This window comes from Bombus bifarius, unplaced genomic scaffold, assembly GCF_011952205.1.
Source record: "Bombus bifarius isolate JDL3187 unplaced genomic scaffold, Bbif_JDL3187 scf7180000007973, whole genome shotgun sequence".
Taxonomy (NCBI): Eukaryota; Metazoa; Arthropoda; class Insecta; order Hymenoptera; family Apidae; genus Bombus; species Bombus bifarius.
This window is the reverse complement of record NW_022884359.1, coordinates 2,538,318-2,554,517: the sequence shown is the minus strand read 5'-3', so window position 1 is coordinate 2,554,517 and position 16,200 is coordinate 2,538,318. Positions and strand designations below refer to the sequence as shown.

At 36.1% G+C, this 16,200-nt stretch overlaps 1 protein-coding gene across 3 annotated transcripts in view; it reads right to left on the bottom strand.

Moving 5' to 3' along the window:
* LOC117216831 (serine/threonine-protein kinase N3) overlaps window positions 1–16,200 on the bottom strand; it is a 91,587-nt gene that overhangs the window by 43,041 nt on the left and 32,346 nt on the right. For all 3 annotated transcript variants that reach the window (XM_033463911.1, XM_033463913.1, XM_033463912.1), the window contains exon 3: window positions 5,741–5,807. In XM_033463911.1, coding sequence (XP_033319802.1) covers window positions 5,741–5,807 — 67 coding nt within the window. The remainder of the gene's footprint in view (window positions 1–5,740; window positions 5,808–16,200) is intronic.

Sequence of the window (16,200 nt, the reverse complement as noted above, 5' to 3'; positions counted from 1 at the left end):
TCGGACAACCCAATATAACGCGGGCAAATAACTTTTATTATCAGGATGAATATAAAGTATAAAGAGAAAGGTCAGAAGATTCGCCGAGACGTGTGGATTCCAACTGAATCAGTCAGGATCCACTTAAGGGTGTATATTTGCCTCGGGATAAACGAAATGGACACGTTTCACGTTAAGCCGAATTTACACTGTTTCAGTTTGCAGGAACAGGGCGGATAAACACTGCTTTCGTCCGAGTATGAAACGAGAACGGAAGCAGCGTTTATCCAGCGTGTTCCTGCAAACTGAAACAGTGTAAATTCGGCTTTACGCAGTGCAGGCCTCGTGACGGTCTCGACTGTCGTCTCTATATTCCCAGAGAGGCTAATTGGGGAAGTCATAAACTAATCGTCTACAATAGATATGTTAGGACATATATCGCTGCTTCGCATCGATAGTGGCACAGCTTGAAGAATTTCAAATTTCCCTTTTATCGGATAGAAGCTGTACGTTGTGTTTCTATCGTTATCGTGTGGAACGGTACGTTTGTATTAGGTTGTCGTTCATTTTATAAGGAAATAACAGACGCACGATGTTTTTTCTTTTATATTAGTTTATTGAACTATGCAAGAACGTAATAATAGAAATAGGAGGAAATAGATCATACTTAATTCAATAAAATAATATAAAACAGAGATCATTGTTCATTTATTATCACCGTATCAAAAAAAAAGAAACTTTTCGGTCAACCTAATAATTCTGTCGAGATTTAAAGGGTCAGAAGGAAGCTGGAGATTCCAGGAAAATCCATGAAACTGTCAAGTACATATAGTTTATAATTGAAGAAATGGCAAACGTAGAAGTCGCAGAGATAAAAGTAGAGGAGTTTCGAAATTCATCGACACAAATGAAAGTTTGCGAATCGACAGAACGGAAGTTCTAGAAAATTTAAGAAATACGCGCGAGCTTGACAATTCACGATAAACTGAGAACCTTAAAAAGTTCCTGCAACCTATTACAACGGTGCAATCAAGGGACAAATGAAACACATAGAAAGAAGTAAATGGCTGCAAAAATAAAAAGGTCAGGAGTAATGGAAAACCACACGAGAAAAGAGGAAAAAAGGGAAATTGGAAAAAAGGAAAAAGACACACGAAACGTATACGGGGTTAAGCTGCGCGTATCTCCTTCTCCCTTTCATTTGTCCCTTCCGGTTGCTGTTCGTTTCCTGATTAAAACCATCGCAACCAGACTAACTTCGATAACCGTGCACAATCGCGTAACAACGTGTTATTATCTCTGTCGAGGTTACATTATATGGACGTACGAGGAAGAAGGAAATCCTTGAGACAGAAATGGAATATACAATCGCTTAGCTAGCAGCGAAAACAGCGATAAAAAGCAGGTTAAACGAAGAAATATCTTTGTGCGTTCGCCATTAATATTTTTATTCGTTTCCTCTGGTAAAAATAATACTGAACAAAATTAATTACTGCCGATTCTTTGTACTTTTGTCGTATTGGATTTGACGGTGAGAAGTGACCTTGAGCAGTTTACTGATTCGCAACTAGGTATGGCGAGTTCTATTCTAGAGAAATTGGCTCATTTACGGATGAAAAATTTCGAAAGATTTTTAAGACAATTTTATCGTCCATAGTACACATTTTTATTAGCTGAATTATCTTTCGTAGCTTTTGTTATCTTTACTGGCGTCATTTCGTTGCTTTATTGCCACTCCGTATTATCCTTATTATCTTTAGTATCTCTGTCGTTGAACTGTTCTCGTTACTACTGTGTTACCATTATTTGGTGTCTTTAGTATCTTACACTATCTATTTAGTATCTAACATATAAATATTGAATTTTTATTTATCTATTTGATTTGTATCCTTCAGACGTCAGATCTCGACTAATTTTTCAATTTAAGACTTGCTCGATACGCTTATCAGAAACAGTATTCGCTAATTCGATTAAAATTATTCCAAGGTTCCGATTACGGCATATAAATTCCTGGAATTAACCTATTAAAGAAAATACAGGAAAACTGAAAGAGAAATTTCTACCACGATAAGGCCACGCGTACGCTATAAATACGAGAAGCTCTAAAGAAAATTCCTTAAGCCAAAGAAACCACAGGTAATACTATTGTACTAGAAATACAAGAGACATGAAAGAAAAATTCCTGAAGCGAAAGAGCATGGGTAGTATACTAAAGGCAACCAAGCTTCGCCTAAAGCTTCGATTTCTCCGCAACACCCTGAAATCGATACACGAAACAAACCCCATAAACACGCCCCACGCACGGCAACCCGGTTCGTATCGCGAGCAGTCGCTCGATGGTAGAATTTTGACAAATTTGCCCACGTTCTAATCGCGTGAGACGCGAGATAACATTTAATCGTTGCGAGGTGATAATTAGCTTACTTCTTCCGACAATTTTCCAATAAAAACTCTGTTCTTCTCTCGATCGATTCACCGCGTGAACGTTCGAACGTGGAATTGCGACTGTGATGCATCGCATTTACGAAACTATAATTCAGAGCGTCGCGTATCGTCGAACGTTTCATAATTCAGCGTTCGGAGGCGCGCGCTCGCAAGAAGCAGCAATGCTTATAAATGATTTCGTCGTAGCTACGCGATGCATCGCGAGACGCCGAATTATCGATCCTTCAGCTTTCACCGCGTGTTTCATGCCTCGTCGCTGCCGGAAACGGTCGTTGAATAACGATTTCCAGGTTTTCTTACAAATTGCGCTTCCGCTATGTATAGTCGGTAAATGCACTGGCCAGCGAAAGTATTTGAACATTTATCACGGACAACCGTTACCTTTGATTTCATGGAAAACTCGAAGAAAATTCTGCCTGTTGTATGAGAAAATTATACGAATTAATTGGGTGAAATAATTATACGAGGAAATTAATTCTAGAGTTTTATCGAAGACCCTCGAAACCTACAGGCTATCGCTTAAATTATGGAAGAAAGAAAACTTTATGCTAAATGGTGGAATTATTCCCCATTTTTCAGAAATTTGCTTAAAAATTGACTTTACCAATTTGTGTGATTCTTCTAGGAAACCAGTGATAGATTGATATCCATCAAAATGTAAATTGCCACAGACGTTTGTAGTCTGCGTATAAACACGTTTGTCCCAGACTTTATTTCCACGAGTATCAGGTCCTCCAAAAAGTTTCTTTCGTTTCATAAGGAAATAATGGATGCACATTTTCCGTTTTATATTATTTTATCGAATTACGTATGACTCATTTTGTTTTATCAAAATAAAGATCACAACGTTCGACAGCTTAGGTTTCGTGTTTGTATAAAGATGCATCGTTGTAAAGACAAACTAATATATTAATAACAATCATTTTCGACGAAGAACGAAAACATAACAAAATAAATTATCGAAAATCCCAGATTTAGACTCTTTATCCACTTGAAATAATTTTTCTACACTCGTCCAAGCAATAATTCAGAATTTTCCATCGAACAACGAATCGTAGTGGATCGAAAACGACCAGTTTAAACGCCGCTGATCGTGCAACGGGGGTGGCAAAAAAGTACGACAGGTTCGGTTGAGGGAAAGTCGTAGAAGAAAGCAGTCACCTACGGAGCTTCCTATCGTCGACGAACGAAGGGGAAAAGAAAGTCGTTCCATCGGTATAAGAAGAGAAGAATATCGGAATCTTCGATGCAATCGTGAAAGAACAGAAGCGTTTCTGCGGCTGACGTGGCATCGGGGTGGAGCAATTATTTAGACGAGTTTCGTGCCGCCTTCGTGGCTATCGATCGCTTTCGAGACAAGGTTAAAAATATCTATTTGCATGTCGAGATGCATTATGGTAGATTAGGCTATGTGGCTCCTTGACTCTCAGTGTCGCCTTTTTTCGTGTCGTCGTTCCACAGCCGCACGAAGGTCAATGTTAATGGAAGCGAAATTTGTGAATGGAAGGCAGATTGCTGACTGTGATTCGATTACACGGTAGAACTGCATTTACCTGAACCAGAGTTCAACATTATTCGAATTGTTTTCAGTAAACGTTTGTCTAAGATAATTACACGAATAAATTTATCGTGGTCGAATATCTTATTCGCATGATAATATCACGCGTGATATTATAGAACCGAATTAACCGAATAAACCGACTAAATTCATTTCGCTGGAATATTTTATCCGCGTAATAAATAAATCTGATGTAGAACAAACTGTTTAATACTTGATGTGAAACTTGATTGAACGATCTTTAGAAACATGTTGTACATGTTTAGAAACATGTTGTTGAAACATGTTGATGAAAAAGAAGCAATTATGAGCTAATAAAAAGTTGAGCTCGTTTATCCTATTAACATTTTGTCTACCACGTTCTTACGATTGTAAAAATTGTATGAAAATTGACAGTTAGGGTATTTTGAATATAACCGATAAATAGAAGATACTTTGAAATAAAAAGTGCACCATTGAACAATTAAACATTTTTATTAGAACATCAATAAAAAAAAAAAAATGAGAACAAATCTTGCATCTAACAGTGCACTGTGTTTGCATCCACATCTTTGAGGGGTAATCTACGAAAATTATTATAAACACACCTCAGAAAATAATCGTAAACGCTGTTTTATAATCATATAATTGAAGTTAGAAGTGTGCACATACCTTACTATTCATATACAATGAGCAGATACTGTTTACTAACATCTTCTACACGTTTCAACGATATATTCTGCACGTTTTGCACGAATGCGAATGGTTTGTTGAAATAAACGAAACCTTGTTATAATACGTCGCTATCAACTGTTAGCAAGACGCCACGGTGGTCACCCGTGACCATCAATAAGATAAACGGTCCATTGGGGAAGAATGTTGTCTTAGATCATCAATTTATTATTATTTTTCCATTGTATGCTTTGAATAATAAAAATACTCCCGTGGCGTCCTGAGCGAAACATGTGACTTCGGCGTGGCAGTCAAAGTGTTAATAACGTTCAAAATCTAAATGAACTATTGGGTTGGCAACTAGGCGATCGCGGATTTTGTCATTAGATGGTATTGACAAAATCCGCAATCGCTTAGTTGCCAACCCAATAGAAATTTTAAGCTTCTTATGATTTTAAATTTAAATAAAAGTTAATAAAGAAAATGAAATCTCTAAACGCGTGTATTATAGAAAAATAACTACCAATATCATGATAATAATTGTAGTAAAAGATGTACGTTTTAATACGCATTCAAGTAATACGCTCAACGCTTTTCAAAAACTAAAAGCCGAGTTGCGATCTTGATTTCCAGTGACATATCGTGATACGCGAAGACTGCATGCTTTTTCTGGGATCAACGTCGATAATTCTCGTTGAGCGAAAAATAAATCGTCGGTGTAGGTGTAGGAGAGAAATCAGATATCCAGGTAACGTAGAACTGGTTTTCCGAATTTATCGGACTTCGATCCGATCTTTAAACGATTTGTAGACGAATCGACAGTTTGTACGCCCAAAGGATTCGGAAATCGACGCGCAATTTCAATTTCAGTTCTGTGTTTTCTCGTTGAAAGAGAATATTTGCTTAAAATAGCGATTACCGTATTGCTATTTGTATCGCGAATTTTTATTCGAAATATTAGTTGGAATGAGAATTTGTAAATGCTAGTTACACTGAGAATTCATTTTTATAATTGAAAATCTGCGTTTTCCTCCTTATGTTTAGTTTAAAAAACGAGAGATGGAGTTTTTTAGGATTTTTTTTTTTGGAAAAAACCAGAGTACTCACTTTGGGATGTCGCCGATCTTCGGTGGTCGACATTTTCGCGCAGGAACGTCGCCCCATATGTTGTACGCTGCAAAAAAAATACAATATTTTTTAACACTATATCCGCATTTCTATTCATAATATTCTATCAAAGGAAAATTAATTGGGACTGAAATAAATTATAGTATTTGTAATACTCTGTTTTTGTCCTTACTTATTTATCTATTTTCATTTTGCTATTTGTATTTTTAACTACGATACTCGAATGAAAATGAGGCAATTGAAATTGTAAAAAGATATCTATTTTTAATTTGTAACATCCTAATGAGAAAAGTCGATTGGAACTGTACGACTACAATATTTTACCTCTTTGCTTTTCATCCAATTTTCTACAAGAATTTCAAGTATAAATTGGAACAAACAAGTTGTCCGAAACAATTTAGAAAAGAAGCTAAAATTCTAAAATGGGTTCGAATTAGCTTTCGTTATGGAGTGAAGTTTCGATAATCGAGCGGCTCAGCCTTAACGAGTTCTCAGCTTCTGAATTAACACGCGGACTTTTCAACTTTGCAAAACTTCAAAGTTCCTGTCAAAGTCTCCAAGGTATGCGAAAGTTAGACGTGCAGACGTGTCAGCGGCTCGAAGGGATTTCGAGACACAGCCGAACGAAATTTCGAAGATATCCAAATTCAGCGAATTTCCAAAATTCAGTAGCTCCAAGTTTCAACATTCTACTGACCCAGAAATTGCCACGAAATTAACATCGCACCGTCATTACCTGTGATAAATATCCCACTAAAAATTATTCTCCGATGAATGAATTCTAAACGAGAGAAGTTTGGTCGTTAAAATTTCGTACACACTGTATATACCTGTACGAGGTACCTATTTGTTTAACACTAAAACTACCGATCGTTAACACGAAGCTATTTCTACCAAAGCCAGTCAAAATGACTGGTCTTTAAAAAATACGTAATAATAGAATATTCTTGTATTTATTGATTTATTACTTTCTCACAGAAGAAATTCCATGTTATGTAAAATTGTAGAACCAGTCATTTTGACTGCTGTGGTATTTCTAGTGGAATTTTCCTGATAACTGATATCGTCATATCGAATGATACGCAGTAAAAATTTGAAAAACGTGTGCGAAGTTGTACAAAACGAGGAAACTGGTTAATTGGGGTTCGATAAACAGATTGCAGGACCCTTTTATATTTGGTCAAGTACCAGTCATTTTGAGTGGTATTGGTATAAGTAGCCTTGATACAAAATTATTTTCAGTTTGAATACATAAAAAGCAAAATAAAATTCATTATATTGTTGTTTTAGTTATCGTTGCGAAAGTCATTACACCCTTGTGGAAAAAAAAATATAACGAAGTAGGAATTTTAAAATAAAATTGTAAAACCAGTCAATTTGACTGGTGTGGTAGTTCTAGTGTTAAAAAAAAATGAATCTGTTGCTATGAGATCGAATTAAATGTACTCTGGTATATAGCTATATAAAATTAGCACCGGTGTTAATCCTTACTTTATATAATAAATAAATAAAAGTTAGCATTCAATAAACCTTCCTATGGGAATTGAAAGATAAAAGAAAGCTACTTGTTTGCGGTGATGAATTTTTTAAAATAACGCTACGGTTCAGCTATTTCCTGATCGGCTCTTTCAACGTAGGATAATTGCTTGTTTGTTATCGGTGCTATCGAAAATAGGATGAAAATCGAGGCGGACATCGACGTTGAAAGCGTTCGATTCGAAAAACTGAAATATCCGTGTTAATTGTGCTTCGTTGTTACACATCAGCCCTCTCATTCCCTCATCCCCATGCTCGCTTATTCAACTTTTATTCCTTTCATCGATCGCTCATCTCGAAAGACATTTACTAATTATAAAGTTGGCTGTTCACTTTGAACACATTTGCGATGCACGATGTCCACTGTCCGCGCTCCAAACTCTGAACTCTGATTAAACTGCAACCCTTCATGCTTTAACCCTTCCACGAAGAGTTAAACATCACATCCGGCCAATTTATTTCCACTGCAAATCAACTTGGCGATGCTACACGGTGCAATATTTTTCTTCAGCAAGGTATTAACGAATTAATTTGCATACATTTTTGTGGAAATGTTACAAATAGGAAAGTATATAAAACTTAAAGCAAAGCGCATATAATATGGACAAATATACGAAACGTATGTAAATTAGAATTTTTTTAATGTTTCTATTAATTAAAAAATAGTCTTCTTACGACTATATTATGTTTCTTCATTTTAAATATGGAATTGATATAAAATGATGTAAAATTTAAAAGATAAAAATGTAAACAGCGCAAAGTTCATTAAACAGAATGGGTGGTTATTAAAATTAAAGAAAAAATAAGACTAAAGTTAATTACGGTGAAACTAAGAAAAAGTACAAGTAAAAACATTTCCTGGAAACTGTACGCGACACATACGTCCTGTCAGGGATGAGAGAATTAACGCAAAATGTACTCGTCACTGCGACAAAATTTCTTCTTTTGTCAGTTGAAAAAGTCTCATATCCCTTTAATTATGCTGTGCAAGCGTAAACTATGTCACGCACAAAATGTTCTTCGCCGTGGAAATATTCAATGAAAAGGGAAAAAGTTGCGCGTAATTCAAAGAGAAGATAACACGAAATAAAATTTACAGTGATTATAAGATTAACCTAAATTCAAAATAAACTCTTGCATTTAATCTAGAATATTAAATATTGCCTACAAAAAAGAAGAAGATAAAAATTGAACAATTGAAGAGAATTAGCCGATGCAAATCACATTTTTGTTTAAGCTTAATCGTTGCTTGTTTTAAGCAGAAATCGTGAGATTTAATCTAATTCTCGCCTGCGTATCATCTTTTCGATTCGTAGAGCATTTCCAGTTATTTCGAATGTCGTCGAGGTAAAACACGATTTATTGCTAGAAGTTGAAAAGTTTGGCTTTCCGCTCCGTCGATGGAAAGCAGAGGTATCGTAAACTCAAAAGTTTCTTACAGGGCATAGAAGGCGAATCAGGTTATGGCGATTCTTGGAAACCGATCTTGGAACGAATCCAATCGTCGCGAATCTGCTCGTTATCGTACGTAAGATCGAACTGGTAAAGAAGAATCGTGAACGAGCCGGCTTCCATTTTCATGGAATTCTGTAGGCTTGAAAAACAGCCAAAAAATGGTAAATACTCGATAACTCTAGTTTAACGAGGGTTACGTAAGGGAAAAATGTTATCGATAACAATTGAGTGATTTTTTAATATGTACCAAGGAAATGTCAATAGACACGTTTTAGAAACGTGTTAAAAAATTTCGTTGACCGAATGTTCACTCGAAAAAATAAATATCTGTATATAACGTGTACACGTGTACACAACGACCGTGTATATTAATAAAAACAATAGCGTTGCGTTCTTCGTTGGAAAAATAACAGTGTACATATGCAGAGTGTAGAGAAAGGTTGCGGATAAACTTTAGGAACGCGAGTACTTGGATAGTTTTGACCAGATTTCCAAAAATACGAAATATAGTGACACGATTTTGATGTTTCCCTTTCTCGTCACTCTTTCCAATCTACCAATTTCATTACATTCCATTTCAACAGAATTCATATTTCTTGCCTGTGAATTTTACTTTTTACTTTTAGGAAGAGCAAAAAAAAAAAAAAAAGAAAGAAAGAAAGAGAACATTGAGACTTGTATTACGTCTCGCAATTGAGATCCTGGCCTCCTTATGAACTGGCCACCGGTCACACTTCTCCGCTATCGCTAAGTTTCGTGCCCTTAAGACCTTTTCCCTAATTGACCGCTGCATCGTAATTCAGGTAGCTAAGAGGCTGCTTTTTTATATATATATCCCGAGGATGCCTCGGGAATTAATCGAAAAAATTCTATTCTCTTGACAAATTGAGCGTGAAATCGCGTCAACATTAGCCACACAACATCGGCCACATACCTCATCACCAGCTTTCAACATTACGCTCAACCAACACACCATAACCTTACGCACAATTTCAGAAAAACCTTCAACTGAACAGCTTCTCCGAATAGTCGCACATTGACAAAACAGAGTCGTATTTCTTCAGGCTTTGTAAAAAAAATTATTTTATTTATGATAATAATCTGTGGAGGTTCGTGTGTAGAGGATGGCTGGTACGTGAGGTTTAAAGGACGAGATTGCTCGTTGTCGAAATCGTCGAATATATTTAAAATAATAAATTAATGTACAGCCATTAATCGCTGAGTCGTTAATACAAAGTACAAATCGCAGAATAAAATCGCGGATGGAAACTCGATAAATGTTCGTCACGTAACTCGGTAGATCGCTCGTGATACTCGAAGATACTCGATGATACTGTCAGATACTCAGTGTGTACTCTATTGCTCGCGATCGCGTCCGTTTATTTATACTGGTCGGGGGGAAGTCGGAAATCTTGATACTCCGAGGCAAAACAACAACATGATTCGAATTGTCCTCTAACTCATGTGCCGCTACAAATCCAATAATGTTTTATTTAAAATAATTCATCTTGTAATAAAATCTGAAAGAATATTTTCCTCGTATAACACACAATACGAACATCTTGCAAGTGCGGATGGTTATTGATCAATAAGTTTGAAAGCTCCAAGTGGAAAATGAATGCCGATGAGATTGGGGTTCGTTGGCCACGATTAGTATCTGTTTTCAATCATCGGCTTGATTTCATCCGTGATTTGATTACTTCCGATAAATTGGCTTAATAACGTGACAAAGCATCTTGCCACGCTTCGATTACTGATCCGTTGTCGATTTTTAATGAGCAAGGGATTTGGAACCGTGGTTGTTTTTACGCCAACTTTACCATCTGTCGTTCCTATTTCCTCTCTGTTTTCCTTATTTCTTCCTTTTGCGTCTTTACGTTTTACGCAAAATATCGAACATCTTTTTTTAGCAAATGAAGAAAAAGGTGGTGAATTATTCGAATGGAAGGAACACGATGTCAGGTGACTTAGCTAATGAGAAAACTCGATAGACTCCAACTTTTTCCTATTAATATCGAGCCTTTCAACGGTGATTATTTACTTCCACGAATTTATTTAATGCAAGAAAATGATATAAATGAACGAAAATAAACGCTTCGAGTTAAGTAAATAACAGATTACGTGATTAATTTGAGAACTAGTAGTCCTGGATTAATTTACAAGATAGAAAACAAGAGTATTTTAAGATTACAGTCGTTCGAAGGTGATACATCATTAAAGTGCATTACAAATCGAACAGACAATTATTGGGTTGGCAACTAACTGATTGCGGCTTTTGTCAATAGCTGGTATTGACAAAATCCGCGGTCACTTAGTTGCCAATCTAATATTTGTGTTTTAGTTCTATTGAAAGTCTTCAATTTTCATACTAACGTAGTTTCGATTTCTCAATTTCCCTAGTCGCATAGACATGGAGATTCGGCACCTAAGAATCGCTCATTTCCTCCTTTTATCCGCGGTTTCGTCGCCCTCTGTGCACCGATAAACTTCGTTACCCCGTTATTGCACTCGGCGAACGATAATTAATTGAAAGGTCGGTGATCAAAGCCGGACAACTTTTCGTCCGATTGGAACGAGGCGATGGATCTAAAGGAAGCGAAGGAAATTAGATGAAGCACACGATGATAGATAAGAATCGACTTCGAACTTAATTACTTTCTCCCAGGACAGCTTCGGAATATTTTGACAATATCAATTTATGCCATCATAATACTGTTTTCTACGCTTTTCTATACGTACAGCTTCCGTTCTACAACTTGATTTTATAAAGTCATTAAAACTTCTAACGCTACTCGCTGCACAGGCAATTAAAATTTAAAAGACGAGAGGCAGAAAGGTTATATCTCTTCAAGCTCTAATTACAAATATCTGAAGTGACACGGATTAAACGAAATTAAAAAGTTAATACAATTATAGCAAGAAATTAGAATAAATGAGATAATTAAAGGAAAAATTGGATGCAAGGAGAAGCCACATCCTATTAATCGTTTAAACATTAATACTTTAATTCAAAAGTCAATTTTTCTAGCAAGTTTGTACGACAACAAAATGAAGGGGCAAGACAGGTGTAAATTTGAATTCACACTTTGCTCGTTAATATGACTCGATTGGCTGCTAACTCGATTGATAGCCATCGACTTCTCAGACGACGCCATCCGACTCAAGCAAATTTACCTTCCGGTAAGATTCATTAACTAACCGTATTAAAAAAATTGCCATCGTCTCTGGTCGGCGTCCTTCGTGCCCCTAAGGCTAACCTGTTGCCCCCGTTTCTCGTGAGAAATTTCGTTACCGCGCTGATGCACCCGCTAGACGATAATTAAACGATAATTAATCCCTCCGCTGGAAGATTCGACCGAGCATGGAGTCATCGTATTTTCCGTTATCAAGAATTCTGTTGGATTTTCTCGTCGACAAGAGGGATATCTAGAAGCTAGAAGGACATACTCGTTTTCCAGGTATAATATTGCGCAATTTCGTCACAGAAATTGCAATCTTTCTTTTTATATCTTCTTATTGCGATCAAACAATAATTCAAATGTTTCTAACGTTGATTTCAGTGGTTTATTTCAAGATCGATTCTGAATCTTATATTTGTCTATAATTATCGTTTCTATAAAGCTGCTGTGCTTGTTTCTTGATAGACCCGCGAGATAATAACGAGAATATTAACGTTGTGTTAACGCATTTTCTTATATTTTCCAATGAAATCCTAGGAAGTTGCTAATATCGATTTTAGCCACGATTGGCAAACGATTTCTTAAATTAATGCCAACCTTCAATCTTCCTCCACGTTTTTCGATCGACGACTATTGAAATAGAAGGTATAAACAATTAAATAGAAAATTACAAAATTCAGATCAGAACGTTTCATTCGACTTCTTAAAGACCTAACCACAGCACTGGCTGTTTATCGACGAGTAAAGGATTCCCAATAAACCTTAGAACGTTAATCGTTGGCGAAAATTTGAGAGGAAGGAATTTAACGTTAAACGTCGCAAGGAATTTGAAAGGTGGAAATTGCTGGTCTTCTCTCGATCGAGCAAGCGAGCAATACGATCGGCGATCGTCCGTCGAAGGAAGAATTGAATGGGGAAAAGCGGTATGAAGAGCAGAGAACGAGTCGCGGGTCATTTCCAATTACTCCGCTAGACGACTCGTAGGCACAAGTCAATTGTTAAATCGCCAAGGGTCCACGAATCGCTTGGAGCCGGATCTGTGTTCGTATTATCTCGGTCATATCCTCTTTTCCGTCCATAACTAGTGCCGGCTAACTCTCTGGCTGCTCTTAGCTGGAATCGTTCCAGTCACACACATCTATATACTACACACGTGCAGAGATATCGATCGCGATGACGATGGAAAAATAATTGTCAAGATTGCGATCGCTCTACTTCACGTGCACGGCTTCTGCTCGAGACGTTTGTTCGTTTCGTTCGTTCACTGAAATGGGCAAACAACAAATCTCATCAGTTTTCTCTTGATATACTTATGTCACTTATTTATCTTGCCTGTTGCGGGGAATAGAAAGATAGCGAATGGATTAAAATCGATTACGATTAATCTGTGGATTTTTGCGCGCTTAAGGGAAACTTAAAGGTGCGGAAATCCGCCTAAGACGCAAAAATATATAAAATAGCCGAAATAGAATAAACTCGTTATGGTATTTAATGGACAAAACAGATTTCTTACCTAGATTCCCTTTTTTCTGTATTTTTTTCTTTTTTTTTTTTTGGTGATAATGTAATTTACGTTATATGAATATTAATTTGCATAAATATACGCACTCTGGTTACGTACGGTGTATTAACGAAATGTACAAAATGAGAAAATCTCCCTCTTGATATATCTGTTTTATGCATTTATCTTACTATTGGGGAAACAGTAGATTAGATAACAAGAATTGTTTTAGTTATGATATATGAACCAAGCGAGTAAATAATAAATTTAAATACTGTTGCGAAAATAAATGACGAACAACGAGAGAAATAACCTAAATAATGTTGATATGTTTCTTTTTTTATGTATTTGGTATCTGTACAAATATTTAAGTAAATAAGATAAGTGAGAATTGTATTTTTATTTGACAGAGAATTTGGCTCGATCATGGTATATCGAACGAAATGAGCAAATAAGAAATTTAAATAATATCGATATAGATATTCGTGTCAAGAAATGGACAGTTTGAAACGTTCGTAAATCATCTGCTCGCCATTAAGTTTATCGTCGACTCGGCACGTGGACTTTTCCAAATCGAACGCCAGCATTTGCGCGAGTACGTGTGCACAGCACACACATCACCTTGACACACTTGCGGAATTAAAGGGATGCGTGTACGGCAACGAATACGCGAGCTCGTTTATCATCCATCCTACCGGATGAAATATTTTCGCAATTATACAGAGGCATAACTGCATCTCATCCGAGATTTCGTTGCTTCAAATTATCCGATTGATATACCCACGATATGAAACGTCGTTTCTGTGAACTGATATCGTTCATCAAATTTCGCCTTACTACCAAAACTTTCGTCAACTATATTGAGAAGGAGAAATTTATTACAATTTACGTATATTAAATATTGATAAGATTAAACGTTAATTTTGATTCAATGAATGAATTAATTTAAAAAAAAAAACGAAATAATTAATTTATGTAGTTTCAGTAATGTAAATGGCGATATTAAAAATTCACTATTAGCTGTTGTGAACAATCGGAATATAAGACATTGCTGTATTCTTAAATTAATTTTGTTTATACTACTATTGTATTAAATCCCTATTTTACTGCATTCCTATATTCTTAAATATCTACATTACTATGTTTCTATTAGAGTGTCTGAAAAGAAACAATAGATGCACAACATTTTTCGTTTTACATTATTTTGACCATTAGATTTTTTATCCTACAATTTACATCGTATGATCCATTTTGCGTTACGTGCAGTATATTAATACGTGTAATAAAATATAATATAAAAATGTTTTGCATCTATTGTTTCCTTCTAACACGAAAGAAACTTTCCAGACAACCTAATATTATTCTTGAATCCCTATATTCCTAAATCGTCAAATTTCTAAATTCCAATATTTTTATATTTGCCATATCCGTCTCTTGAAATTCGTAGATTTCTAGATTTCTATATTTCTAAGTGTCTAAATTTCTACACTTCTATGTCCCTAGATTCCTAAATTCCTGCATTTCCAAGTCCCTAGATCCCCAAAACCCTGGACTTCTAAGTCCATGGATTCCTAAACGCGTGCATCTCTAAATCCCTAGATTCCTAAATTCCTACACTAGTAAGTTTCTATATTTTTAAATTCCTAAATCGTCAAATTTCTAAATTCCAATATTTTTATATTTGCCATATCCGTCTCTTGAAATTTGTATATTTCTAGATTTCTATATTTCTAAGTGTCTAAATTTCTACACTTCTATGTCCCTAGATTCCTAAATTCCTGCATTTCCAAGTCCCTAGATCCCCAAAACCCTGCACTTCTAAGTCCATGGATTCCTAAACGCGTGCATCTCTAAATCCCTAGATTCCTAAATTCCTACACTAGTAAGTTTCTATATTTTTAAATTCCTAAATCGTCAAATTTCTAAATTCCAATATTTTTATATTTGCCATATCCGTCTCTTGAAATTTGTATATTTCTAGATTTCTATATTTCTAAGTGTCTAAATTTCTACACTTCTATGTCCCTAGATTCCTAAATTCCTGCATTTCCAAGTCCCTAGATCCCCAAAACCCTGCACTTCTAAGTCCATGGATTCCTAAACGCGTGCATCTCTAAATCCCTAGATTCCTAAATTCCTACATCCCTACATTTCTATACACATCTCTATGTTTCTCTGTCCCTGTATCCTGAAATCCCCAAATTTCTACATTTCCACGTTTCTACATTTCTGCGTTCTTGCATAACCAAATTCCTATATCCCCGAGTTTCTACATTCCTCTATTCTTCTATTTCCATATTTCTATATGCCTAGATCTCTCTAAATCCCTAAACTCGTACATTTTGAAATTCTTATATTCCTAAATTCTCCTACATTTCAAGTTTCTACGTTCGAAAAATGCATCGACGCGATAGTGGGATAATTCCATGGAAACACGAGCATCGAATCGTCATCGATATCGGTGTTTACGTGCTTAGGGCGAGTTTATCGTGGCGCTTATATCAAGGCCTGGCTGTGATCGACAGTCAGCTCCATTAATCAACGTAAACTCGATTAAGAGTCACGAAGCAACCCTCTTTCGACCCTCTGCGACCCTCCTGCTGGTCGAACCCCGAGGGCACGCTGCGTTTAGGGGTTGAAACCAACGGCCACAGCTGCTATAATTGAAATCTACGAATTTGCTGAGGTTTAAGTTGTATATAGGAAGGTTTAGAATATATCGGGTGAAATTGATCGAGAGATTACTCTTGGCACAGCAATTTTCAGTT